Raw genomic sequence first — 17,384 nt, forward strand, 5'->3', positions numbered from 1 at the left:
AGCCCTGCCCGGTGTCCCAGCCCTGTCCCGGTGCCCATCCTCAGCCCTATCCCGGTGTCCCAGCCCTGCCCGGTGTCCCAGCCCCAGCCCTGTCCTGTGTCCCAGCCCCAGCCCTGCCCGGTGTCCCAGCCCTGTCCCGGTGCCCAAGCCCAGCCCTGTCCGGTGTCCCAGCCCTATCCCGGTGCCCATGCCCAGCCCTGTCCCGGTGCCCATGCCCAGCCCTGCCCGCTGTCCGAGCCGTGTCCCCCCTGTCCCCAGGCGGTGACACCCCCGCCCCGGGGGGGGCCCGGTGGCCGCGGCGATGAGGGGGAGCGCGGGGCCGGCCGCGCGCAGCCAATCGGCGCCCTCAGCGCCTGGTCCGATCTCGGCGGAGCTCTCCCATTGGCCGCCGCCCTCCCCTCGCCTCACGCCTCGGCCAATGGCGGCGGGGGGGCGTGGCCCGGGCGGCGAGCGCGCGAGCGGCGGGCGCGGCATGGCGGGGTCCCATAAGGGAGCGCGGCCGTGATGGAGCGCGAGCGGGCGGTGGGCGTCATGTCGGCGCTGTGGTCGGTGGGCGCGGGGCTGCTGCTCCTGCTGCTGTGGGTGCGGCACCGCGGGCTGGAGGCCGTGCTGGTGCACCACCGCTGGGTCTTCGTCTGCTTCTTCCTCCTGCCGCTCTCCATCCTCTTCGACATCTACTACCAGCTGCGCGCCTGGGCCGTGTGGCGCCTGCACAGCGCGCCGCGGCAGCACGCCCAGCGCGTCCGGCACATCCAGCAGCAGGTGAGGCGCGACCGCCCCGCGGGACCCCCCGGTACCGCGGCCTGGGGGGCACGGCGTGTCCTTGTCCCTCTGTCATCCCCCCCTCACGCCATTCCGCACCCGGAATGGGCAAAGTCCAGAGCGGGGAAAAGCGAAGTTCCCGGAGGTGCTCCGTGGGCTGATTAAAGTTTTGCTCCACCCAGAAATGCAGATGTCTGTGGTGATTCTGTGCCCTCTGGTATTTGTGGTAATTCTGTCACGTCCGCTTCTGTTTCCTGCCTTGTCTCGCATCACAGATATTAGTGTGCATGGCGTTGTTCTTGGAGGGGTTGGGAGTGTTGATTGGGTTTTTATTAAACAGCTCCAGTAGCAACTCAGCTTTGGAGAAAATGCAATTGTTTGTTCTTTAGGTGTTAACCGCTGTGGTTTTGCAGAATTCAGGGCTCATATGTATGGCTTACACATTTGCCTTCTCAGCTTTTCCTAGAATCCTAGGAGGCTTTGGGTTGGAAGGGACCTTAAAAATCATCTCATTCCAACCTGACATCTTCCACTAGACCAGGTTGCTCAAGGTTGCTTCCACTAGGCCAGGTTTTCTCTCTTTGCCTGGTCATTTACAGGCTCAGCCCACTTTTTGTGTGTTTTGGATTAGAACTGAGATTGGAACACTGATAATACCTCCCTTAGAGAAAGGGTTTTTTAACTCTCTCTTAGTGTCTTGTTATCTTTCTTAATCCTTCTCCCAAAAGAAAACCCCAGAGCTACAGGATATTAGAAATGTGTCCTCTCCATAACTAAACCACTCTGGTTGTACTTTATTTAGAAGTTCAGAGCTCTGCAAAGAGCATCCCTGCTCTGACAGTTGCTGGCTCTTGCAGGTCCGGGAATGGAAGAAGGAAGGCAGCAAGAGATACATGTGCACGGGCAGGCCTGGCTGGCTCACCGTGTCACTCCGTGTTGGGAAGTACAAGAAAACTCACAAGAACATCATGATCAATTTAATGGACATTCTGGAAGTAGACAGTGAAAGACAGGTAACAAATTCCACCACAAAGCATTCACTGCAATGGATTTTACCGTTTTCTTTACAGTACTCAGGGCTGAAGGGATTAGATTCTACAAAGAACAAAATTTTGGAGCAGACCTATCAAATTTCAAGGGTTTGCAATGTGTGCTTGGATCGTTCTATCTGAAAAACCCAGCATATGGAATTGCTTGGCTTTTATGTGCTGAAGTCTAAAAGACCAGATTGATTTATGGGTTTGGGCACTGAGCAACAAGATGTTGAGGCAGAGGAGGAATCACTAAACAGTTCCCACTATTTTTAGTAGCTCTGTTAGGAAAGTGAGTCTCTGAGTTCTGATAACAGATGGAAGTGTATCCGGTTAGCCAGATTTTGTCATCATTAATGCCGAACTCTTAATTTATGTTTGTTAAGAACTTGAGGTTTGTTTCTTTTTCCTTTTTAGGTCGTTCGTGTGGAGCCTTTGGTGTCCATGGGCCAGCTGACTGCACACCTGAATCCCATGGGCTGGACTATTCCTGTGGTACCAGAGCTTGATGATCTCACAGTAGGTAAGGGGCACTGATGACCAGAGACTCACTGACTCTGCTGCACTTTTCATTAGAGTTTTTATTCAGTAAAACATTGTGGTGTTTTAAAGGTTCTAGAAATACTCTGTTGAACCTTATGTTCTTTGTGGTATTTGTGTTAAAAGCATTTCCTTGTTTTTTTAATAGTCTTAAAAAAGCTATAAAGTGGGTGTTTGCTGTCATAAATCACCCACGTTTTAGAGTGTTTCATTTGATTTGTTGTGTGCTCTCTTGACAAGGTGGCCTGATCATGGGAACTGGCATTGAGTCTTCATCCCATATCTATGGACTTTTTCAGCACACCTGTGTGGCCTACGAACTTGTTCTTGCTGATGGAAGCCTTGTGAGATGTTCACCAGTAAGACAAAATGTTACTTTGCTATCATTTACAATGTCATTGACAGTTATTGGTGTGGATATATGATTTAGTATGACATACTTTTTGCAGACTGAAAACTCAGACCTATTTTATGCAGTGCCTTGGTCTTGTGGTACTCTGGGTTTCCTGGTTGCAGCAGAAATAAAAATGATTCCTGCCAAGAAATATGTGAAAATACATTATGAGCCAGTAAGAGGACTGCAGAAGATTTGTGAGAAGTTCACTGAAGAGTCTAAGAAAAAGGAGAATAGTTTTGTGGAAGGACTTTTGTATTCCTTGGATGAAGCAGTCATCATGACAGGAGTCTTGACTGATGAAGCTGAGCAAAGCAAGGTAACTAAAGGGAAGTTGCTCACAATGAAAAAAATACTCCCAAAGTCTAACTGAAGCTGTGCTAAGATAAAACCATTATAAAATTGAAATGATCTCTTAATTAAAATTTGGATCAGTCCATCAGAATATTTTAAAGCATAACCTTTTTCCTACTATAACAGAGTCTGTTCTCTAAATCTCTTTCATTGATGAGAAATGACCCACTGACTTCATTGTTCTAGCAAATAATTCAGTCTACAGCCTCCTCACTTCAGTACCTGAGGAGGAAGAGATGGATCTTTCCTCAGGCTGAGCAATGCTGCTTTGAACTGCAGTTATTCAGAGTAACTTTTCCAAGCAAGCTTTTAATTCTGTTAATATTAATAAAAACATATCAGGGTCATGCACAGGAGGGTCATGCTAAGTGTTCATGAAATCCTCCACCCAGATGTTTCCTCTTTGCCATGTGAGATTTTGGATTAATGGTGGGTTTAGAGATTGACATTTTAGGAATTCAGTTCTGTCACATTCATTACATAGTTTGTCAGTGGCAAGCCTTACTTAAACCTTAATGGCAAGAAAGGTAAGAAGGAGCCTTGCAGGTGGTGGAGTGAAGGCTCCCTAGATGTCTTGTGACAGCCTTATCCAGAGGGTATAACACAGATTCCTCCCTGGAAAGGAATTTGGGGACTTTCTCTGTCTAGCAAGGTGTAATTGTTATCTAATGAATGCATGTTTTCTTGTAGATAAACAGAATTGGCAACTACTACAAGCCATGGTTCTTTAAGCATGTGGAGAAGTATTTGAAAGCTGACAGGACTGGAGTAGAATACATTCCTTCCAGACATTATTACCACAGACATACTCGCAGCATCTTCTGGGAGCTCCAAGTAAGACCAGTTCCAAAATTCAAATATATCTGCAGGAAGGTACTCTGCCTTTTCACAGTGTAGGTACAATGTAGCTTCTTCCCTTTGGCAGCAACTTCTGCCTTTCATGGCAGAAAAACCAGCAAAGTTTATGGCAAGTCTTGAATTTGGGTACAGCAAATCCAAAGACACTTCACATACAAGGCATTGTATCAGAAACTCCTAATTTTTGGTTTAGTGCTTTTCTGAATTTAGACCTTAAGTATGCATTTCAGCATTAAATTTTTGTACCTACTGAGTGATTTTAAAATTCAGATGGTAGGAAAAACATGGATGTGAAATGCTGGCTAACAAACTCCCCCATATAAAGTAATTGTCATTGGGTCATTATATTGAATTTCATAAATGTCATGTGTACTTACGCAAAACTTGATTGGACATTCTGAAATACTCCTGTTCCTACACTTTCAATTTTGGGAGTGAGGTACCAGATCCTTTCAGCTCCTGCAGAAGGTAAACAGCAGTTGGCTGTGCAGGTGGTAATTAAAATTTTACAGGTTGAAAATACGTTTGAGAAATTTCATTATTCTTGCAAAATTTCTGGAAGGTTACCTCCTTGTGCATTCCTCCCTTGGCTGTTGCAGGATAATAGCTTCTGAACTTTATTCTCTAAAATTATTTGGGGCTGGCTATGTTGTGATTCATACAACTGAAAATCAGTGCTAACCAGAGGAGCCTTGGGGCAGGGCTCTGTAGTCCAAATCTGCTAATTTGTATTTTATTTTATTACTACAGCAAAGTATTAGCAATTAAATTTATTGAAAATCTGGCTTCATATTGCCCTGAGGACTCTGAAGTGTTCTTTTGGTCCACTCACACATTCTGGAGTCAAATTCTTTTTCTCTCCTCTCTGAAGGATATCATTCCTTTTGGCAATAACCCTGTGTTCCGTTACCTGTTTGGCTGGATGGTCCCCCCAAAAATCTCCCTGTTAAAGCTCACCCAAGGAGAAGCCATTCGGAAGCTGTACGAGCAGCACCACGTTGTGCAGGACATGTTGGTGCCAATGAAGAGCCTTGAAAAATCCATCCAGACCTTCCACGTTGACCTTAATGTAAGAACACATCTCCCTAGAACACAGCAAATCTTGGGTTGTTTGTGATAAGAGCTGTGACGATCTTAAGACATAATGTCCTGCTTGTGCAAAAAGGTCATTATTGTGTCCTGGGGAGTGCTGTGCTTTGTGAGTCCATGATGCAAGGCTGCAGCAGAAATAAACATAGCTTGCTGAAAAAGAGAAGAATTAAATAAAAGATCCAAGCTTTGGTAGAATCTAAAAGATTTTATCACTTTCTAAAAGATTTTATCACTAAAATTTTAACTGGTCTTCACTTTAAATGATTGGTGGTCTAACTAAATGCCAACTGTAGAGTTTAATTTCCCTTGCTTTTATTTCTGAGTTTATTTTAGTTAGTGTAGAATTTCAATTTTGATAATTTCCATTTTGGACTGACCTGAAAAAGAAAACACTTCCTTGTCTTTTGGCTCAGAATATTTATTCAGTTGTTATTTGAGATCAGTTTGTAGGTTTGTTTTTTTTTTTTTTTACCTTCTAATTTCAAATATTTAAGGGGAGATGTAATTCTAGGAGGACATTTTCAATCTGTTTGTGTTATGGTCATTAGAAAGTCCAGCTAAAAACAACACCAGGTCAGCTGGGAAGGCAGAGCTGAAAGGAAGGGGGAAGTTTTAACTCTCTTCATTTTGCCACATTTGTCAAAGAACTTAAAGGATGATTGTGTTTGAAAATAAGTGATAAAGTGTTTTCCTGCCCCTGCAGGTGTACCCTATTTGGTTATGTCCTTTCATATTGCCCAACAATCCTGGTATGGTCCATCCCAAAGGAAATGAAACTGAACTCTACGTGGATATAGGAGCTTATGGAGAGCCCAAAAGCAAACAATTTGAAGCCAGAGCTTCAATGAGGCAAATGGAGAAATTTGTAAGAAGTGTGCACGGGTAAGGACCCCACTCCTCAGAATAGTGATAATGTCATAATTCACACCCATGTGGTTTAATCACAGTTATTTACTCCACAGAGCTTTAATATTTAATATTGCATTAATTTAACCACAACAATAATTGAAAACTAATTTACATTTCTAATTTTGGTGGGTTTCAAATATGATTTCACTTTATTATTTGCTTGCAAAACCAACTGAACAAAAGGACACACTGAAGTTCTTGTGGTATAGTTGGAGCTGGTGATTTCAAGTCACCTTTCAGCTCCAGGCTGCTCTGGGAATAGAGTCTGCTGCTACAAAATACATCCTTGGAATACATCATTCAGGAATCCCAGAAGTTTGGACAGCTTCCCTGGCTGCCCTTGGGACTGCTCTCCCTGCATCCTTGCAGCCTCATGGAGCAGCTCTGCCCCGTCCTTGCAGCACGATGTCCTTGCCCAGGGGCCCAGCCTTGGCTGTCCCTGCAGTCAGTCCCTGTGTGCTGGTGGCATTCTTTCCTCCCTCAAAACTTGTGCTCCAGAGCTTCCTTTTCCCTGCCTGGGTTCCTATTGCACAGGACCACAGTGGGTGTGAGCCATGTGCCCACCATCTGTCACGGACTCGAGCCAGCCTAATTTGCTGGAGCGGTGTCAGTGGAGAAGCAGCCACAGGCTGGTTTCTCAGGAACAAAAAGCTACAACATGGTGTTTTTACACCATCAGGGTAATTTATCCCCATTTCTATTTTGACCTACTTCTCAGTCTAACAGTGATCATGTCCCATGTGGCTGAGCAATAATGGCAAGGCTGCTTTGAGATGATTTGGGGACTGCAAATGACTTTGAGCTGCATGAAGTGATTTGCCAGAGAACAAAGCAACCCAAAGTTGATTTTAAGCTTTTTTTCATTAACTTGAAATTAAGATTTTAATTTAAAGCTCTTTACTGACAAAGTTTGGTCTGTTTTCTACCTGTCACTGGGAAATGAACAATGGATAAATGCTTAATCTTGCCATTTTGTAATCACACAAAACAATAGAGCTTTTATGTTAGGTTGTGTTTTGCTTCTGTACTCTGATGGTAGCTGCAGCTTATAGAGCACAGTATGGAAGTGAGGAAGAGTCCACAGCTGAAGAAGGATTTAATTTGTAAATGGACCTTTGTTATACCATTCTTTGTTTACACTATGAATTTATCTTCTTAGCCTGGTCTCATTTTGTGGTGTCTTGCTTTCCTAGCTCTATTCTCAATGTCCAGAAAAATGAAAAAGTCAAAGGATGTATTGTTACATCTCTCTTGAATGGATATTGTAATGCAGGCAAATATGAGATTCTATGACTGCACCTACGTGGATCCTAAGAAAATAGGCAGAAAAAAAATAGTAAATCCACAAAATATAATTGGCTTAGTGTCCCAGCATAATCCATGTGAGCTATTGTATCTGCTTGTTTTTCAAAAGCAGTATTTGCTATTCATAGCTTGCACTGAATTTATTTTTAATATTCTGTATCAAATCTTGTGTCTCAATGAACACTGAATCTCTGTCTCTTCTTTTTCCCTTCTCTCCAGTTTCCAGATGCTGTATGCAGATTGTTACATGACCCGTGAGGAGTTCTGGGATATGTTTGATGGCTCGTTGTACCACAAGCTGAGGGAGCAGATGAATTGCAAGGATGCCTTTCCAGAAGTGTATGACAAAATCTGCAAAGCTGCAAGGCACTGAGCCTGGCTGAGCTCACCAAGCAATCAGGGAAAGAGGAATTTACCTATAGCTAGTCAGTATATCCTTTAAAAAAAAAAAAAGCTTTATTGCTCTCCAAATAAGCTCATTCTTATTGATGTTTAAAGGTATGAATTCCTGCTTTACACGTTTATGTTTAGTATTTCTTCGTATGTTTTAAGACGTTTTCCAAACTCAGAGTGATTGTTTTTAAGAAATCTGAAGTGCTAGCCTTTGTATCTAATGTAGTGACATAGGTGAGTTCACCTATTTCCAAGCAGAACAAAAATAATGGGAATGGATGAAGACACTGGAGTTACACCAGCTGTGTACCACAGCTATATTTAACATGACTTCTGAAAACGGGAGGGAGGGCTCAGAAATAGGTGCCAAAGCTGAACACATTGTCTAATTAATCATGTTGTTAAAAACATTTGCCTCCAGTCAGCATCCTGGAGCAGCTCTGCAGTGGCTCATCCACACTCCATCATCCTCCAGCTGTGTGATGGTGGTGCTGGGCTGCCCACGTTGTCCTGCACAGCAGCTGAGCTCCCCAGGCGTGGCTTCTGCTGGAAAATTGAGCATTGAGGTGTGAGGAAGATGCTTTTTACTTGTGCCTATCAGATTTGTACTGATTTTGATTATGAAGTGTGAATGGATGTAGGTTTTTAGGTGTTTTGTAGTTGGCCAACAGTGCATTGGTTTTTTTGCCCCAAAGTATCAATGTTCTGGCTTTGTAGACCACTGAAAAAAAATATTGCTGCTATTTAATATAGCCAAATTTTAATTTCTTTGTGGGTCAGTTTATTTGGGTTTCTTTTGGGTTTGTGTTTTTTGAGGTGTTTTTTTTTTTTTGTTGTGGCTTAATTTTAGTGCCTTATAAGTACTCAGTTGGAGGAAGATATGGCTTATCTCAGACTGTTCTGTCCTGGTCTGTAGGAGGAGGAAGTCAAGGCTGTGTTTATAGGAGGTTTGTTAGAGCAAGTGGCTGTGGATAAGAACTGGTGATGTGAGACTTGATACACACAGGCTTCGGTTCTGACTTGAGTGACATTTTTGCTTTTCATTTTAGCTGGGTTAGGTTGATAGGCTTTGTAAAAGGACTGTTTCAGTCACCTGGAGAGGAAATAACAGCAAGTACTGTTAGTTCCCTCTTCTGCTGCTCACAGGTGAAAATGGCACAGTCGTGGACTTGATACAGTTGAGTGTAGAAGTGTGGAAATGTTTTAACCCTGTAGGCAAAATCAGGGTTCCAAACCAAGCCTGTGTCTTGTCCAAGCAGTACTGAAAATTGTTACTTGAAACCTCACTGAGCCTGAGGGAAAAGAAAGTCATTTTCTTGAGGCTTGTGTAGGGGGTAAGACAGAGAACTTCTCAGAGTTACCAGTGGGAGGTGTAATTTTATTATGCTTGCTAAACCAATGATTTTATTTATTGATAGATGGATGTTTAAGGTCCAGATGAAACCAATGATAAAGCAGTAGCAGGAATAAGCTTGGGCTGCAACTCAGTGATGCACACTGTGTGCAAGTAAGGTACCCCCTCAAACCCTGCACAGGGGCAGCATTCCATGGGGAGACACAGCCAGTGCAGTGTCCTCAGTGCTGCCCGAGCCCTGGAGCTGTGTCAGTGATCCAGGAGTGCCTGCCACGCCTCCTGGCTGCACCAGGGGTACACAGGAAGGCAAGTGTTGATTCTCAGGGTGTGACCTGCCTTCCTGCCCCTACGAGGGATTTGTCTCTGGGGTGAAGCTACGATTTAGCCCAGTGCTTTTATGATAGTCTGCACAGAGCAAGAATGGTTTGGTTAGCTTTGAAAGGGCAATGTTAAAACAGCTAGAGGATATGCAAATACTTCTACTTAGGCTGTGTTTCACTTATGTACTGATGATCTTTAGGTATGCACTGTGTTTGTTTTTTCACTCCTTAATTTATTGGCAAACTTTGTATGCTGTGATTTGGTACTGCAGTGTATCAGTCACACACATGCACACACATCATTGCTGTTGCTCTTGGTTTTTGGTTGAAAATAAAGCTCTGGCCGGCGTACTGTTCCAAGGGGTGTCTTGTAATGAGTGATTGCTTGCTTTTCAACAGCTGCTTATCATTTCTCTCTGCTTCTTGTGTCGTTCCACATGGCCAGCGATTACTGAGAAAAGTCTGGGTAAGAGACCCAAGGCATTGTGAGGGAGGTGGTGGGAGGTGATGTTTGTAGGAATGTCTTTGAAGTCTGTGAACCTTCATTTATCTTTGCCCCAAGACACACCTGCAATAAAAAAAATACCTCATAGCTGAGCCTTTAACCCTTCAGTTATGCCCCACTAGCTCCACACAGCTTCATTATGCCATTTGTCCCAATTTTTTACACACACACACGCAATCACTTCATTCTTTCCCTGTGACATTTCGTCCAAGGAGGACAAACTCCATTTTGCATTTAGCTGCTACCCATTGGCAGTGGGTGGTTACTTCATTCTTCTCATTTCATGCTAATAAATCTAATCCCTGCCTTGAATGAGCAGCCAAATGTGCAAGTGAAGATTCAGTGCAGTCTTCAGCCTGAGGAGTTTCACACCCACCTCTTCTATCTCCTTGATAAACACCTTCATGGCAGCTCTGTAGGCTCAGTGGCAAGTGTTCTGCCCCTCCCTGATCACAGCTGCTACACCATCTCCCAGGGTGTACACTGCTCTTTTCCCAGGAGAAAGCCAGGCTGCCAAGTGCCTCAGCCCTGCTGAAGCTGCAGTTCAGGTGCCAAAGCCCTTCCTATCTTTAATCACTCTCCATGCTGGCCTTGGCTTAGGCTGTTTCACAACCCTGCTTTGTTGCCCCAGCAGCATTTCTGCACCCTCCCTCACCCACATCACTGCTCAGGCATTTCCCTTCAGAGACCTCGCAGGCGTTTCCCTTCAGAGCCCTCCTCCTTTGGAACAATAGCCAGGATTTCCTTAAATCGCTGCAGTTTTACCTGTGTTCCATTATCTCCCCCCACCAAATGATAATTGCAGATTAATTAGCATATTTAATCAGCCACAACTAACATGTAATTACACCTAGATTTAATTATTCCTGTCTGGTCTAAACACTTGTTCAAGACCTGATAAGCTTAACTCTAGGAGAGCCAACATGCTTCCAGTACATTTTTATGGCCAGCTTTTGTTGCTGCTGACATTTTCTGCTCATCTCACTTTCTTTATTGCTTTCAAGTTTTCATTCCCAGCTCATCTTTGCTATGGTAGCACTTTTTCAGACCCAGTTCTCTGTGGAGTTGTGGTGGACCTGGGGCTACTCAGGTGTGGTAACACCACCCACAACAGGTATGATCAACTCTTCTAAGCAGTAGCAGAGTTTGAAAGGATGTGTTTAACCCTGAGTGAGCTGTATGTGCCATCACACCTTCCTTGGGAGGATGTGCAGGATCTGGCATCCTCTTCTCATGGATGTAATTTCTCTGAAGTCCCAGCTGAAAATAGTTAATTACTGCTCAATTGCAGTGTCATTACCCCCCTCCTTTTAAGTCTCTGTGTTCAGCCAGGCAGAGAGCAGACAGGGAATCCTGTCTGTCATGCTTCCTGTCAGCCCTATCTATCCCAGGGAAGGCATGGTACAATTCCAGCAGTTTCTCTCTCTTGTCTTTTGCTCCTGGGCCTCCCCAGATCCCATCAGGCACTGTCATGTGAACTGCAGGCTCCTGGCTGCTGCTGAGTTTCCCCCAGTTTGAAAAACCCCCTGAGGACCAGGCTGATAGTGCCAGCACCAGAGCCACTCCCTCAGTAAGTGATACAACAACAGTGGCACATCCTAACCAAAGGGAGCCCACACTGCAGGGGAGAGGAGGACACAGTACCCAGTGAGAGCCCAGCCAGTCTCCTCCAGGAGCAGCTCTGGCCACAGCAGGCCATAAAGAGTTGATTATTCCTGCAGGCTTGAGCACACTCACCAGTCACCTACTGCCAGCTGCAGTGAAGGGCAGCAGTGTCACAACCTCCACACTCAAGTGTAATCTGAAAGTTCCCCACCAATTACGAAGATGTCTTGACCTCTTTCAAGCTGCCTGTTCCTCACTCAGCTGGATAAAGGAGAGAAGCCATGTGGATTCCTGCTGTTCATCCCTAGCCAAGGTGGGCTATTTCAGACTAAAGCTTTCCTTGTCTGCTTTTGAGCCCTTTAGGCTTTGTTCTGGTTCTCTGTGGGGAAGCTGCCAAGATAAATACAGCTCCAGGAATGGGTACTGAGGGAAGGGCTCCTACCTGCACTGGCTCTGCAATGTGCTGCTGATGCTGCTAGAGGAAAAACTGGCTTTTAAGCAGCAGAGTATGACATTTTTAGGATACAAGGAGCTCCTGGCACCTAAAAGGATTCAAACCCAGCTGCCTTCATCCATGAAGTGCATCTGCTTACTTGCAGGTGAAACAGAGCAAAACTAATGGGAAGGGTTGTCCAAGCATCCCTTGAAAAGGGTAAAGGCCTGAGGATGCAGGCAGAGGTCACTGCTGAGCTCCTGCCAGGCTCACCTGCTGCAGGCTGTGTGTGCTCCATGCTGGGTGCCCAGCACAGCCCATGCTTCCACCCCAGGCTGCTCCCAGCTTGAGCTGGGTGTCCTGGACCATGCTGTGCAAAAAGTCACTGTGCAAGGAGCTGCTTCCCAGCAGGCACAGACAGTCTGGGAGATGAGAAGAGCTACATCACACCCAGCTGCCCATGTCCCCAGGACTGCCTGCAGCCACATGCTGACAGCTCTGGTCCCCAAGGACCACGGGGATGGTGGCAGCCCTTGCCATGGCAACCATCACTGTGGCACCCAGCATCTCCATTCCCCAGGGAATGTCCCCTCCCCTGTGCAGACAGGGCTGGAAAACAGCAGGGTCCTGGCAAGGAAAAAAACAAGTGTCTGCTCAGGAGGAGCTGTCTAAAAGCACCCAAGGGTTATCCAGAAGGGAAAACCTGCTGGGGTGCAGGGGGGATGTGCAGTAATTTTATATCCCCAGCAGCTCCCTAGGGGGCAAATCAAAGGCAGGACCTGTAACCACCACTCCACTGGGCATAAAACCATTGTCCAGCAGTTACAGTAATATCTCTGGAGGGGATCAAATCAGTGAGCCAAGGGTGTGAGCCAGCACTGTGGGGCCACAGACCCTACAAGCTGTGTAGGAGCACATCCACGGGCAGATGGGATGTGCCACCACTCTGTGCCAACCCCAATCCCAAACTGCAAATCCTCTGCAGGGTGGAGAGAGGTTTGACCACTGAATGCCTTGGCCTCTCACCTGTCCTGACTTCTTTTCCCTAGCCCTGGCCTGGTGCTACCTGGGGATGCTGCTGGAAAGGGAAGAACCATTTTCCACCACTCCAGTGGCTACTCTCACACTGACCCCTTGATCTCTTTGGTGCTGTGCCAGGGACTGATTCAAGACAGCTGCTACTGCCTGCTTGATCTTTCATTTATCTTTTCCCCATCCTCAGCATTTTTCCTCCCGGAAATCCCTCGGGGCAAAGAGGGAGGCCCCAGACAGGAGCTGAGCCCCTCAGTCTCACCATGTGCAGGGCACGCCCCTCTCAGGCCATGCTTTTGGCCCCAATGCCATAAATCAGCCCCAGCAAAGCAGCAGGGAAGCAGTTAGGTGAAAGGCTGCAGGGACAGCAATACCTTTATTAGGTTCCACCAGCACAGCTGGAAAAAATAAGGAGCCCAGACAGGCTTTCAGGCACATAACCCCTGAGCTGAGCCCCACATCCAGTCCTGTCTGCTGATTTAATAAGAGATCAGCTTTCCCCACAGACCACATCTCCTGTGTAGCCTTAACCCCTCCTGGTTAAAACACTGCCCCAGTGAATCAATCCAAGATGGTTTTGTCCCTTTGATCAGCACAACAGGTAATAAGTCACCAATGGAAATGTGTTTCACTTCCCTGGCTCCAACAATAGAAATGGAGACAGCCTCCCCATCCTGAGCTGTCTGGTGAATATCTCACAATTCCTGGGCAAGCAGGAGATGGACAAAGAGTTTGCAGTGTGGGTGTGGAGGGACACACAGCAGCACCTGCATGTCCAAGGTGTGAGCAAACTCCCTTCTCACTGGGATCCATCCTGATCCTCCAGACAGCCACAGCACCTCTCCCAAACAGCGTTTGTGGTGCCTGTCTAATTGTGGTGACAAACATGTAGGGAGAAGTAACTGCATGACAAAACCAGTGAAGGCTGGTCAGGGAGGGAAGTTGCCACCTGTCAGCCAGGAAATCTGGCCCAGATTTCCCAGCTCTAGCACTGAGCCACTGAGGGACTCCCACAGGTCACTCTGGGCACACAGGACGTTGAGTTACCTCCCAAAACTGGCTCAACTTTAATGAATTTAATGCTTCTAGATAACCCAGAGCATCAAAGATGTGCTCTTTAATTCCTTGCTTTTGCTCATTTCCAGCCCTCTCTAAACAGGAGTACACATGAGGACTTCACATTATAGAAGAATGGTGAAGATTTCTTCAAATCTCATTTTTAAAATAAGGATTCTTTCTTATTTCTCAATATTTAAACAGGATTATTTAACTCTTCATTGAAGTGCTGTCTCCTCCTCCAGTGGAAGACTTTACCATGTGCTCCAGAGATGTTAAACTCCCTCTGAGCTGAGGGAGAAGGCTGGAAAGTGAAGAGTGGAGGTGCCAGGCAATGTCTATCTGCCAGACTGGACTGGAGAAAGCTGGAATGAGCTAAGGTGGCTTTGGATCTCTCAGCCCTCCTTCAGGCTCCCTCCAAGTGCTTCTGCCCCTGAACACACAGGACATTCTGCCCTAGGACTAAAAGAGGACACAGATGGGTTCATTGCTTTCAAGGCCCCATTTTGTCCTGTCCTGGCTCTATTTACTATTTTTTACTGTTACATGAGGGTGGACACTGTGCAAGAACTGTCCCTGGTGGATGAACCTCCTGGGCTGAGCTGTGGAGTTTGACCTGGATGATGCCATTCCCAAAGTGCAGCTCCTCAAGGACAAACAGCAAACATTTGTCACCGAGTGCTTTGAGCAGGTCATTGGCCTGGCAGGGTGGCTCCACTGAGGCCTTGTGGTGCCTCCTGCCGACCCACCCTCTGGACAAAGCTGTCCAAAGCCATGACCAGCAGGGAGGATGGAGCTGGCAAAGGAGCTGTTTGAGGTGATGAAGGTCAGTTCTTCCACGAGCAGGATGGACAAGTGGTCACTGTGCCTCTGAGCCGGTGGGACAGCTGCAGGTTCCACAGCAGCATCCTCTCCCAAGAACTAGGACTTTCTCAGTTTTCCAAGCCCTTGTTAATGAGGAAGGGACGCCCGAATCCTGACGGTGCCATTCCTGGCAGATAGTCCTCCCGGCCGCCAGGGGGCGCCCGCCGCGCCCGCCGGAACCACCGAGAGCGGCGCGCGCCGCCCGCCGCCCGCGTGTGTCCGCCCACGTGACAGGGAGGAGCTCCCCATTGGCCGCGCCGGCGGGGCCGGGCGCGCGCACCCGCGGGTGTAAGTGCGCGCGCGAGGGTGCGAGTGCACGTGTGTGCGTGTGCACGTGTGCGCTCAGGTGTGTGAGTGTGCGCGCTCAGGTGTGTGCGCTCAGGTGTGTGAGTGTGTGCGCTCAGGTGTGTGCGCGCTCAGGTGTGTGTGCGCTCAGGTGTGTGAGTGTGCGCGCTCAGGTGTGTGCGCTCAGGTGTGTGCGTGCTCAGGTGTGTGAGTGTGTGCGCTCAGGTGTGTGCGCACTCAGGTGTGTGCGCTCAGGTGTGTGAGTGTGCGCGCTCAGGTGTGTGCGCGCTCAGGTGTGTGTCTCTGCTCAGGCGCTCCCCCGCGGCATTCCCGTGTGCCCATGCCCGTGCAGCGGTACCTGTACATCCCGGAAGGTGTTCCCACGTGTGTGTGTGCAGGTGTGTCCGTGCCGCGCTGGTGCATGTCCGGGTACCTGCGTGTCCCAAAAAGCGTGCAGGGGTGTGTGAACGCACCGTGCAGCGCTCAGGTGTGACGGGCTACCTGTATGCCGGGAGCCGCGCAGGTGTGCACGGCTGGCTGCACCTGTGTGTGCAGGTGTGCCTGTGCAGCAGCCACGTGTGTCTAGGGGTAGCTGTACATCCCAGGTGTGCGTGGGTCCGTGTGAGCTGTGCCGCACGTAGGTAGGTGTGGGGGTGGCCAGTCTCGGTGCGGTCAGCGCTGACCCCTGCTCTGTCCTCTGTCCCTCCGCAGGGCGCTCTCCATCCCCTGTCCGTCCCCTGTCCGTCCCGCCATGGAGGCCCTGCTGAGGAGGTGCCGTGTCCCGGCGCTGGCCGCCCGTCAGTGCGGGACCAGGGCCCGGCACGGCGGCTCCCCGGGCAGGGCCAGGCGCCTGCTGCTCTCGGAGCTCTTCCAGCCGCTGGCGCTGCCCGTGGGCGGCCAGGCAGGGCCCGAGGGCCGGCCCGGGGAGCCCACCTGCCGCAGCCAGCGGCTGATGCTGCAAGCGGGGCTCATCCATCCCACCAGCCCCGGCTGCTACTGCTACCTGCCGCCCACCGTGCGCGCCATGGAGAAGCTGATCAGGGTGATGGACCAGGAGATGCAGGCCGTGGGCGGGCAGAAGCTGAACCTGCCCAGCCTGTGCTCGGCCGAGCTGTGGCGCGCCAGCGGCCGCTGGGACCAGATGGGGCCGGAGCTTTTCCGCCTGGTGGATCGGCACAACCACGGCTACTGCCTGGGCCCCACGCACGAGGAGGTGGTGACGGCGCTGGTGGCCTCGCAGAGCGGCCTGTCCTACAAGCAGCTCCCGCTGCGCCTCTACCAGGTCACCAGGAAATTCCGGGACGAGCCCAAGCCGCGCTTCGGTTTGCTGCGCAGCCGGGAGTTCTACATGAAGGACATGTACACCTTTGACAGCTCCGAGGAGGCGGCCCGGCGCACCTACGAGCAGGTGTGCGCCGCCTACTGCCGCCTCCTCACCCGCCTGGGGCTGCGCTTCGTCAAGGTGCGGGCGGCCACGGGCAGCATCGGCGGCACCACGTCCCACGAGTTCCAGCTCCCGGCGGACGTCGGCGAGGACCGGCTGCTGCTCTGCCCTCAGGGACATTTCGCAGCCAACGTGGAGACGCTGAACGGAGAGCAAACCTCGTGCCCCGCGTGCGGGGAGAAGCTCACCGAGACCAAAGGGATCGAGGTGGGGCACACCTTTTACCTGGGCACCAAGTACTCCTCGGTCGCCAACGCCGTCTTCTCCTCCGCCGAGAACAAGCCGCAGCTGGCAGAAATGGGCTGCTACGGCCTGGGCGTCACTCGCATCCTGGCGGCCGCCATCGAGGTGCTCTCCACCGAGGACAGCATCCGCTGGCCCAGCCTCATCGCTCCCTACCAGCTCTGCTTCATCCCCCCCAAGCGGGGCAGCAGGGAGGAGCAGGGGGCAGTGCTGCTGGAGCAGGTGTACGATGAGCTGGCTGAAGCACTGCCCCACCTGGCTGGCGACTCGGTGCTGGACGACCGGACCCAGCTGACCATCGGCAAAAGGCTGAAGGATGCCAAAAGGCTGGGCTATCCCTACGTGGTTGTAGCTGGGAAGAGGGTCTGCGAGGACCCCCCGGTCTTTGAGGTTTGGAATCAGAACGCCAGCGAGGTTTTGTTCCTCACCAAAGAAGGGATCATAGAGCTGCTGAGTAAAGTGCAAGTCCCTTAAATGCCTCCTCTCTGAATCTGTCCTCTCTGCTGCAATGAGATTATCTGAGCAGCCCTGGCCGTGGCTCTGGGTGGGCAGAGGCAAATCCAGCACACGTCAGAGCCAGCCACGGTGTACTGCAGGTGTGCTGG

The 17,384-nt window shown here is 49.2% G+C and overlaps 2 protein-coding genes and 1 long non-coding RNA gene across 3 annotated transcripts; 2 read left to right on the forward strand and 1 right to left on the reverse strand.

Moving 5' to 3' along the window:
- Window positions 1–406: 406 nt before the first annotated feature.
- On the forward strand, window positions 407–9,672 carry DHCR24 (24-dehydrocholesterol reductase). Its single transcript, XM_056497347.1, has 9 exons — window positions 407–762; window positions 1,620–1,775; window positions 2,211–2,316; window positions 2,574–2,692; window positions 2,783–3,046; window positions 3,772–3,915; window positions 4,811–5,008; window positions 5,735–5,913; window positions 7,465–9,672. The coding sequence occupies exons 1-9, from the start codon at window positions 505–507 to the stop codon at window positions 7,616–7,618; spliced, it is 1,578 nt and encodes a 525-aa protein (XP_056353322.1). The 5' UTR covers window positions 407–504; the 3' UTR covers window positions 7,619–9,672.
- Window positions 8,488–15,833, reverse strand: LOC130256080 (uncharacterized). The gene is made up of 2 exons (XR_008841054.1): window positions 15,451–15,833; window positions 8,488–9,880 (listed from the first exon to the last, which is right to left on the reverse strand). It is a non-coding gene; the product is annotated as an uncharacterized LOC130256080 (long non-coding RNA).
- On the forward strand, window positions 13,938–17,254 carry PARS2 (prolyl-tRNA synthetase 2, mitochondrial). Its single transcript, XM_056497348.1, has 2 exons — window positions 13,938–15,095; window positions 15,804–17,254. The coding sequence occupies exon 2, from the start codon at window positions 15,844–15,846 to the stop codon at window positions 17,251–17,253; it is 1,410 nt and encodes a 469-aa protein (XP_056353323.1). The 5' UTR covers window positions 13,938–15,095; window positions 15,804–15,843; the 3' UTR covers window position 17,254.
- The last annotated feature ends 130 nt before the right edge of the window (window positions 17,255–17,384 follow it).

The sequence above is a fragment of the Oenanthe melanoleuca genome, chromosome 8, assembly GCF_029582105.1.
Source record: "Oenanthe melanoleuca isolate GR-GAL-2019-014 chromosome 8, OMel1.0, whole genome shotgun sequence".
NCBI lineage: Eukaryota > Metazoa > Chordata > Aves > Passeriformes > Muscicapidae > Oenanthe > Oenanthe melanoleuca.

Coding starts and splice junctions, on each gene's coding strand:
- DHCR24 (XM_056497347.1), top strand. CDS start 505: ATGGAGCGCGAGCGGGCGGTGGGCGTCATGTCGGCGCTGTGGTCGGTG. Junction 3,047..3,771: donor ATGAAGCTGAGCAAAGCAAG/GTAACTAAAGGG, acceptor GTTTTCTTGTAG/ATAAACAGAATTGGCAACTA. Junction 5,009..5,734: donor CCTTCCACGTTGACCTTAAT/GTAAGAACACAT, acceptor CTGCCCCTGCAG/GTGTACCCTATTTGGTTATG.
- PARS2 (XM_056497348.1), top strand. CDS start 15,844: ATGGAGGCCCTGCTGAGGAGGTGCCGTGTCCCGGCGCTGGCCGCCCGT.